The sequence below is a fragment of the Pseudoliparis swirei genome, chromosome 19, assembly GCF_029220125.1.
Source record: "Pseudoliparis swirei isolate HS2019 ecotype Mariana Trench chromosome 19, NWPU_hadal_v1, whole genome shotgun sequence".
NCBI classification, from domain to species: Eukaryota; Metazoa; Chordata; class Actinopteri; order Perciformes; family Liparidae; genus Pseudoliparis; species Pseudoliparis swirei.
In genome coordinates this window covers 4,383,647-4,393,505 of record NC_079406.1, presented here as the reverse complement: position 1 = coordinate 4,393,505, position 9,859 = coordinate 4,383,647, and the positions used below count along the sequence as shown (strand labels likewise).

General features: G+C 40.4%; 2 protein-coding genes across 2 annotated transcripts; one reads left to right on the top strand and one right to left on the bottom strand.

The window, feature by feature from the left end:
* Positions 1–345: 345 nt before the first annotated feature.
* On the bottom strand, positions 346–3,108 carry mmgt1 (membrane magnesium transporter 1). The gene is made up of 4 exons (XM_056439126.1): positions 2,998–3,108; positions 2,637–2,689; positions 2,463–2,566; positions 346–1,139 (listed from the first exon to the last, which is right to left on the bottom strand). Exons 1-4 carry the CDS (start codon positions 3,074–3,076, stop codon positions 983–985), a joined length of 393 nt encoding a protein of 130 aa, XP_056295101.1. The 5' UTR covers positions 3,077–3,108; the 3' UTR covers positions 346–982.
* Positions 3,109–3,337: 229 nt separating this feature from the next.
* Positions 3,338–7,184, top strand: pfdn6 (prefoldin subunit 6). Its single transcript, XM_056439127.1, has 4 exons — positions 3,338–3,523; positions 3,708–3,778; positions 3,879–4,003; positions 6,866–7,184. Exons 1-4 carry the CDS (start codon positions 3,460–3,462, stop codon positions 6,984–6,986), a joined length of 381 nt encoding a protein of 126 aa, XP_056295102.1. The 5' UTR covers positions 3,338–3,459; the 3' UTR covers positions 6,987–7,184.
* Positions 7,185–9,859: the final 2,675 nt, after the last annotated feature.

Sequence of the window (9,859 nt, the reverse complement as noted above, 5' to 3'; positions counted from 1 at the left end):
TTTGCATTCGAGAAGAGGAGAAATGCAAATAAAATGTCTTGCTGAAATCTAACAGCTCTATAAAACTTGATGAATTTGGTGCTGATCCAAAGAACAGGCAGACTGCTGCCACCTGGAGGCCAACATGAACTCATCAGGTGGACGTTTGTGACGCAACAGTCCAGCAACAAGGTCATAGGCGCATCCTTGCACTGTCAGCATTACTTTAATTACGTCCCTCTACACACTGATGAGAAGGACCGTATGGCACTGATGCATTTACGTGTTTGCCCGTTAGAGATTTGATCCTGTATTCCAGCCTTTAATTATGAGACATAAGGCCAACAAAAAAAAGATGCTGACACATTGTAAAATCAGTAAGCCTTTTTATTAAATTAAAAACATCTGTTGAATCTTAACAAAATGTAAAATGGAAGGAAAAACAAAACATCACCCAAATTAATGTACCATTACTTTCTAGTTTGCCCTTCACAGTATCAGTGGAGCGGCTGTCTAACGCTTCCTGCTCTCCCACCTCACCTCCAGCTGATTTCCTCTGGCCTAAAGCGAACCTCTTTAATTCAAGCGGACTCGCGGACGACTCGCTACGCCTCCAGGAAATCATCCGAGGATACAAAGGGTCCTCAGTTCACACGACAAAACTCATTTCAGGGTCGCAAAAATCCCAATTCAGTTCAGAGGACAAAAAGGGGCCGAATGTCTCCGTATCTTAAAGACTACAAAGCGATTACATACTGTATATACAAACAAATCTGCTTGAAAAAAATTGACGGGTTGGCACAGTCAGTATTGAATGTCGTGGTGATCACTTTTATGGACAGAGATGCATGTCTGGAGAGCATATTAGTTTATGTACAAATAAAAGTTAACGCCGAGGGAGGTGAATTCTCGTTTTTTTTTTGCCTCCTCCGTCTTGTCTAACGAAAAGAAAAAAAAATCTTATCTAACGTGGAAGTCGTTACAGGCGTGGAAGGGACCAGTCTCAGTGCAAGTGCTCCAGCTTGCGTAGCCGTATGGGGTTGGGGATCGCTTGCTGGTTGTGCGCAGAGGAGGGTTCGTCCTCCGGCGAGCGGAACAGCACCCGGCCCCGGTGGTTGAAGAGGTAGAAGGACGGGTGGTTCCTCAGTGTATCAAATGTTCTGGAAAAGAAAAAGAGAAAGTTGTGAGAAGAGAGGAACTGTACAAATGTTGCTCCATTTTCAAAAACAGACAAAGGGTTCTGCACGTCGGACGCCTCCAGCAGCAGAGGACCGTACACTGTAAACGCACGAGGTCATACAGGACATTACAACGGGAGCAAAATAATAAAAACTTTAGGAATCAAAACCCTGACGCACAAACTCAAAACCTACTGATTAATGATCTTGCCATTGTGACCACATAACGTCTGTGGCTCACCATCACCTTGTGTAACGATGCAGTTATTACCCTCATATTTTCCTGTTTGCATGGGACTCATTAAAAAAGAAAATCTCATCTTGATGATTATGAGTACCGGTAAATGTTTTAGTCTTTACATAAAGAAAGATAGATAGATACTTTATTAATCCCCAAGGGGAAATTTGTCGTCACAGTACCAGCACCAATAAACTAAACACACGAGAATAAAATATAAAAAACAGGGATGAAAGATATAGATGTATACAAGTAAAATATAAAATGAAGTATATATATGTATATAAAATGAAACATATATGTATATATATACACACACACAAACAAATATAATACAATGACTGTGCAAAGTATACAAAGTAAAATACAAAATAAAATATGTATATATATATATATATATACACAACATATATGCATACACAAATATAATACTAATGACTGCAGTGTAAATTAAATTAAATATAGACAGTGTGCAAAATGCAAAGTGTGTGTATGTGTGTAGTGTAAATGAAATGTGTGAAGTGCAGCGGGGAAAAAGTATTATATGCATAAATGTATTGTGTTTTTGTTGTTGTGAATGTTTCTTTAATGCACCAAGTACATTTGATTATGATTACATTATCTTTCCTGTTTACTTATTTTCCTATTTTAATTGATCTTTTCCTGCACACCATCTCCTTCTGTAGCAATGCAGTTATTACTCTCATGCTGCACACATGTTTGACCATTTTTATGATTTTTCTGTTGGCATGGCACTAAAAACCAAAATCTCATCTGTATTGTTTGACAGAGTATTGGTAGGTAAACTATTTGGTCAAGAAAAAGTACAATGTGCATAGACGTTTTTGTTGTTGTGAATGTTTCTTCAATGCACAGAGTACATTTTATTATGTTTACATTATCTTTCCTGTTTAAAGTGTGAACAATAGCAGCAGCTCAGGGGAGGTTCAGTGTGTGTGTGTGTGTGTGAGAGACTGTGTTCCAGGTCCTGGTTGTATACATGCAGTGGAGGTGCTTCCCCCGTGGCAGAGGACACAGACAACCCCATTATCGAGGGAGGAACTCACTTGTTCTTGAGCTCGGAGGAGGCGTCCATGTCTTTGAACTCTCCAGCAATGTGAACGATACCATAGCAGGTCATCACAAATGATAATAAGGTCTGTAATACAATCTGCAACAACAACAAAATAAAGTTAACATGAAAATAGCACCGAGACAGCATTGTGACGAAAGGGACTCACATCAATTGGTAGTGTCTCGTTTTCCTTCTCTGTGAGTCGCATGTATGATCGATCTAATGAGGGAAGAAAAACACATTTTAGCCATTATAATTAAAATGAACGCTGCTACACCGGGGTAGATCTCGCTCAGCGGGGACCGTCTGTAACGTTGGCGGTGATATTTTAAAACCAACCGCTGGTGAATAGTTCAGTATGTCATCCCTGTGAAAGGGGCTAAGCTACGTTAGCATCTGGTTAGCTCGCCGAAGGACCGAAAGGCCCCACCTGCTGTTTAATGACCCGACCCGGTGACACCGGAGCCCCCCCGGAAATACACACAGATGCCGAGACCCGTGCTTTCTCTTCCCCGGCGGAGACTTACGCTGTGCTGCGGAGAAAGCTGCATGGGCTAAGGCAAAAAGACCGATGCCGACAACACCTTTCCAAAACGACGAGGCCATCTTGATCCAGGGCGATGAAGAACCGTGTGCAGTGTCGTAAAACACTGGCGTAAAACAATGTCGTAAACAGCCACAACCATGACAGTCAAAAAATAAAATCTCAGAGAACATATTTTATTAAAACTACTGTTAAATGTAAGTGCAAAATACACGCAATGGGAAGGGTTGTATGTTTGTGTATTGATTTTTCCTAATTTATTTGTCATGAATGCAAACCTGATGTAGCGGGGGGCTCTTACTTTGAAGGTAACAGCTAACTTCCGGTTTAGCCGCAGCCCTTTCCTGTTAGCCAACGCAGAGCTTTCATCTAATTCAACATTTAACGTTAGATACTTCATCTCTTGAACATATTCCTACGCGGCCTACAGTAACATAACGCAACCATGGCAGAGGCCATTCAAAAGAAATTGAAGGTGGAAGTAGAAAAATATTCTCAGATGCAGAAAGGTAGGTTCAGCTAGCTCGCGTTGCATGGCATCTCATGTCGTGCCATGTTGCAACGAGCTAGGTCTATGTAAGGAGAGCCAGCTCTGTGTGGAATCAACCTGTCAGATGTTTACTTCATGTTTAACCTATTATTAAGGGTTGCGACAATCCTATTGTTTTCTGATACCCGTCTGTTTGTTTTTAGATGTTAGCAAGGGCATGTCAGCCAGACAGAAGCTGGAAACGCAACTGGCAGAGAACAATATTGTCAAAGAGGTAACTTTTGCATTAAAAAAATATATATTTTAGCCCCTTCATTGTCTATGTTGGAGTTCGCAGTGTTACATATTTAATCTGTGTCTCTCTGTCTTTCCAGGAGCTTGACTTGCTCGACACTGCAAACACAGTGTATAAGCTGATCGGGCCAGTATTAGTGAAGCAAGACCTGGACGAGGCCAAAGCCACCGTCACCAAAAGGCTGGAGTACATCAACGGAGAGATGTAAGTCACTATTATGATCGTGAATCAAGAAGCCCCCCCCCAGTGTCGAGGAAGTGCACATGCTGCAGTGATGTCGGAGCGGAGGACCGATGTTCTCTGCACTCAAAAAAACGATTCAAGCCCTTCTTAGATGGGACACATTTAAATATTGTTTGATACATTTAAATAAATCAATTACTAAACGAAGATATTTATATTGAGTGGGTGTAACACAAAATGTATGAATACTTTCATTTATTAGATTTATTTAGGTTACACTCAAAAGCGATTCAAGCCCTTCTTCGAGGTGACACATTTAAATATTGTTTGATACATTTAAATAAATCAATTACAAAAATAGATATTTATATTGAATGGGTGTAACACAAAATGTATGAATACTTTCATTTATTAGATTTATTTAGGTTAGATGGTGTGCATATCAACTAAAAATAAATATGTTTCATTGAGCACTACCTTTTGCACATGCGCCAGCTGAAAATCTGTTGTTTACATGAGGTGAAGACATTTTCATGGCTGTATGGTGGTGTAGTGGCTAGCACTGTCGCCTCAAAGCCAGAGGTCCGTGGGTTCGATTCCCAGTCGGGGCGTTCCTTCTGTGTGGAGTTTGCATATTTTGTTCGTTAGTTAGTTTATATTTTGAGTTGGACAAACACAAATTAATTTAATTTAATGAATATCGTTATTTTATTTTAGATGTATTTGATACAAATGAGTTGGACTAACTTAATTACATTTTATTGCACTGATGTGCTAAATTTGAGTTGGAGTTGCATATAATTATTGGATGGAAAACCTGCCAACAATTTAATTGAGTTCATCCAATGAGTCATTTCTTTGAGTGTGTGTCCAGGGCTCACTGCAGCTGATGGTGGTCACGGATTGAATAAGATGTAGCACTGAGCTGCAGTTTATCGATCCCTGAGTGTGCCGTATAATCTGAATATATGGTTAAATGCACTGTATCAGTGTTCATAACTGACACGTTAGATGGTATTATGTTCGCATGTCCCGAGGAGGAACCTGCAGCAATATACAGCAGCTTTAAAGTCATTGTTAGGTTCTCCTCCTTCATGTAAGCGTGTCCCAAACGGTGAAAAATGCCTGCAATTGATGCTGACCCGCTCTCTTCTGCTTCAGGGATTGTGTCCTGATTCTACGGCGTCGATTGTGAACATACAGTCAGAACAGACACGTCTCATTGTGAAAGCTCCTCCATTTGTGGCTGAGAAATGCAGCTTTCTTTGGCCTAAATGTTGAGGACCCAGCGGTCTTACTTGTTGCTATGCATCTTCCCATTTCTTGTTCGAGGGCATTAAAGGGAAATTCATTTTATATTTATATGTTTATCAATTACCTAATAGATCTTTTGCCAGTTGCCCATCATGTTGAAGTAAAAAGTCAGAACAGTAACCGTGACTGTCTTTATCGACGTGACTTCACAAATGTCAACTTTAATTGTCAGCATCAACAATCTCATGAGTAAAATCGAGGATTTTAAGAGATTCCCTTCTCTAAAATAATATTGGACAGTGACCTATTCGTTTGTACACTTTACCTCCTAAATATTTACAAATATCTAAATGTGGATACGTGCTATGATGTTCATTCACACATAGAGGGCAGTGAGGAGTTTGGTGGCTGGACATCCCTGTTGCAGTCTTCACTCTACCCTGTGATTGCAGGAGCACTGGGAGAGTCCATCTCTTTTAATGTGTGTGTATGATGCAACACGAGACAATGAGGAAAATCAGGGCAACCTTAGAGTGGCGTTGAATTAACTTTTATGACGTGGCCGGGAATAACTTTATCATATTTAATGAAAATGTTTTGTGATTTCCATTGCTTAGTCCCCTATGTCAAAATATGACTAAAAGTTACAGAAAGGTGAGCAAGATTACGGTGAACACACATGTGGTCAAATGTGTTTTATTTAGTGATAGCTGACATTTAGCTGATTCCCTGCCATTGGAGTATCAGGCGAATAGGATTTGATGACATTCCTCGACGGCAGCAGTCGTTTTTTTATGTGTCGCATACATTTTTCTGTTTTTTTTTGCGTTCTTAGTAACTGGCATACACAGCTGCTGATTTGAATAAACCACTTATCTCTGTGGCATGATGTCAGAGCATGCCACAGGACTGCCAGGACCACGTCTGGGTTATTTTTAAAATAAAAGTTAAAGGAATAGTCGGATATCATACGAGAAGCATCAGAGACATTCCGTCTGTTGGACTACTTTCTTCGCATGGGCACAATTTCCAGAAATGTCCCCCAATTATTTCTTTGATGAGAAGAGAAATGACACCAAGACAGACTGGATGTTTAAGTTTATTATGTTGCATGTGTCCCACCTTCTTATCTAAGCACGTAATACCTTGAAATGGTGAGCTGCTTCTTTTTTTCATACTGTTTTTATATATATATTTTTAAATGAATTGTTTTTATCCCCATTTTGACATTGCTCTGCAAATTGGCTATTCTAATGACCATCTGTACAGTTTAAAATTACAGCTGTTTTTTTCCTTTTTCTTTCTTCTTAATCATTTGCAATACACGGTATTTTCTCTTTCTCACTCCGAAAAAGCAAAAACTTTCTATTGTTAATTTAACAGTGAGATTTTTCTGATGCTGCAGGTCAGCAAGTGCAAGAGGAGTTTCTATCGGTTTGATTAAAAACATTTTTTTTTGTAGAATACTTCTTTATGTCCTTGGCACAAGAGTATAGGATTAAATAACGCCGAAAAAAATTGTTTAATTAAACATTTGTATCGGGACAGAATTTCACAATCGTCGCACCCCCTGGTTTAATTTTGCCGTTTAACTTTGTAAACATTATCCCTTCTTTCTCCTTTCTGCAGTCAGAGGTACGAGAGTCTCCTGAAGGACTTGGAAAAGAAATCCGAAAATCATCGAGAACTCTTGTCCAGTTTGCAGCAGGAGTATCAGAGAGCTCAGGGCCTGGCGGTCGGCAAAGTCTGACCAAGAGATCTGGCTGCATGCTCACACACACACAGCCACACACACACACACACGACTGACATACACTCAGAAGAATAGCCGAGATTTAATGAGCCCTTCAACATATTGCTGGTAAACTTCTGCCATGTCTTGTCAACTATTTGTTTATTAAAGTGACTTTTCCCCGGTTACTAATAAACGTGTTTTTCATGAAAGGTTTCTTTCTTCTTTGTTGTTTGTTGTCCCTTTTTAAAGTTTTCGCTCCAATATGTTGACGACATGCAGGCTGGCTGCGCTCCTCCTCTCTGATGAACAGGAGCTTTAATTAATTAAATGATTGTTCCGTTGAACAGTCGCTGTGATTGCTGGGGCAGGCCAGTGGCCACCGGAGCAGATGTTGTCCCGCCTCGACCCGCCCCACAGATCATAGCAGCGGGAGAAGAAGACAAAAAAGGCGCAGCGGTGCGCCATTGTTCGCTTTAATGAGTGCGCTCTTCGCTCTTCCCCCCGCCGTCTCCCACCAGCGGAGGATTTAGGCAGCATGAATATTAAATAGTTTGAAATGGCTGTCGCGATCCTAGAAGCCCAAATGTTGCTTAATCTGTTTAGTTAGGCTACTTTATTCATTTGTTTTATACAAAACAAGTAACGGCACGTATGGATCACGACCTGTTGAATTCGTTGCACACACCGGAATCTGATGTAAAAATGTATGACATTAATGCATATCAACATGTGGATGTTCTGAATGTTTACGTTATTTTTTGATAGGCAACGGGTTTGCATTTGTTTTCCCGTGCATCATCATCATCTTCATCCTTTTGAACACACAGGGCGTCTGTGTGCAGAAAAAACAAGCGTGGATTGAAATGTTTTATGGCCTGCATTGAATTTGGGCCACAAATGCCTCGCGACTTTCCCAAATAACACTGCTTCACAACAACAACAAAGTCTGTTTTCGTGCACGAGCCTGTCGCCTCATGTCGCGTGGTGGAAGCCGATTAACACCTGGAGGTGTGGCGCGTTTATTGCTATAGAGCTGGCCGACACGTGGCAGCTGGCAAAAGATATTGATTTATTTTTATTTTTAAATAAAGGTTACAACTATCAAGTCCCATCAGAGATCATTATTGACAATTATATATTAATTTGATTATAACTGAGTTACTCACTCTCCCAGACTTGTATAGCTTTAATCCAAGAACATAAACATAAACCCGAGCTAAAACGAAATTCAAATAAATCCAGAAGGTTTATTGGAGTATCCTGATATAAACAAAATAACTTAAATATAGCTCTCATAGCTTAAATATAGCTCTCATCCAAGAACATAAGCATAAACCCGAGCTAAAAATAAACGTAAAATAAGTCCAGAAGGTTTATTGGAGTATCCTGATATAAACAAAATATCCCATGAACTCCGGACTCAATCATCACATGGTGTGTCGATGAGGCCGCAGGGTGATGTATCATCACGCCTTGACTGTGTTCACGCCCATGTGGCAAAAACCAACAGAGCCGCAGCTGAATGAAACACGGAAGCAGTGAGTTGTGGTTTCTGAGGCTGAAACTGGCAACCTAAGTTTAGAGATGTATTTCCGCCTTTTGTCTAATGCAAAAGAGCCCTTTAATCCTTCTTTGACACTCACAATAGATTCATTTAATCTTCATTTAGACAGATGCCTCCCAGATGAAAGTCTAATCTGATTCTGACTTTAATTGATTTACTTAGTCCTGAAGGCTTTTTCTTCGGCGGGGTTTAAACTCAAAAGGGGCACAAAGGCGCATCCTGTCCAGAAAGCAGCCCCTTGGATAAAAGATGTATTCAAATGGGATCGGAAGGAATGTGTGTATCCAAATAGGGCCAACCAGAGGGTCACGAGAGGATACATGAGGTGTGTTTACCTCGTCAGAAGGATGACCCACACCACGGATAGTCTAAACTGGAGTCCATAAACTATACCAGGCATGTGTGTTTTCTTTGTGGTTATTAAGAACGAAATGTTGTGTTATCACGAATGGCTTCATCCTCCCCCAATCATCATCATCATCACCGCCAGACAGCTGCTGTCTCGGCCCCTTTAGTGGCTTCTCACCTGAGAATTTGGCGATAGGAAAACATCGGAACACTTGTTGGTTAACCAAAAGGGGCTTAAATGATAGTTTGTTTTGTATATATAATTTATCATTGACCCAACAATGCGTGCCAAACTGTCCGGATGTCTCGTTTGCATATTGTATTGATGAATAGACTTAAACATTCAGTATAGTTCGTAAATTTATACTTGTTAATGAGTCTTGACGCGACATTTTTTGCCGGAATTTGGACGTCTAAAGGTTTTCTTTTTTTAAATTGGGTGCGTCCACACCTCGGCTGAATAGAGCAGTCTGGCTGCTGAACAGTGTGTGAACGACCACTCTCCTTTGCCTTTCTCCATTTGAAAAAACTGCACTTAAGCTCATAGACGCGTCGGTGTCCTTCGCAATCAACATGTCAATGGGGGAAAGTGTCATAACGGCTGTCCAGGCTGGATGAATACGTGTTAACTGTGCCCTGGATGTCCCCCTTCTTTAGAAAAGTGCAACTCGAAAAGACTGCTCAAGTACGAGCTGTTCACACAGCAGATAGGCCACTCGGAATGATGAGGAAGTTGTGCTTTTATTTAAAATGGGAACAAAGAATTCAGCGAGCACAGTCAGAAGAAATTCATGTCGCCATGCGCCTTTACGCACGTGTCGGTGTTGGTGTTACAGCAAAAAAAAAAAAAAAAATCACCTTGTGGACACCATTGCAAAAAAAAAACATATATACAAAAAAAGCAACAACAAATGTAAACAAAAGATGCGTGTGCAAAACAGCAAATATTAAAGATAAAAAGAAAAAAACCACGCGA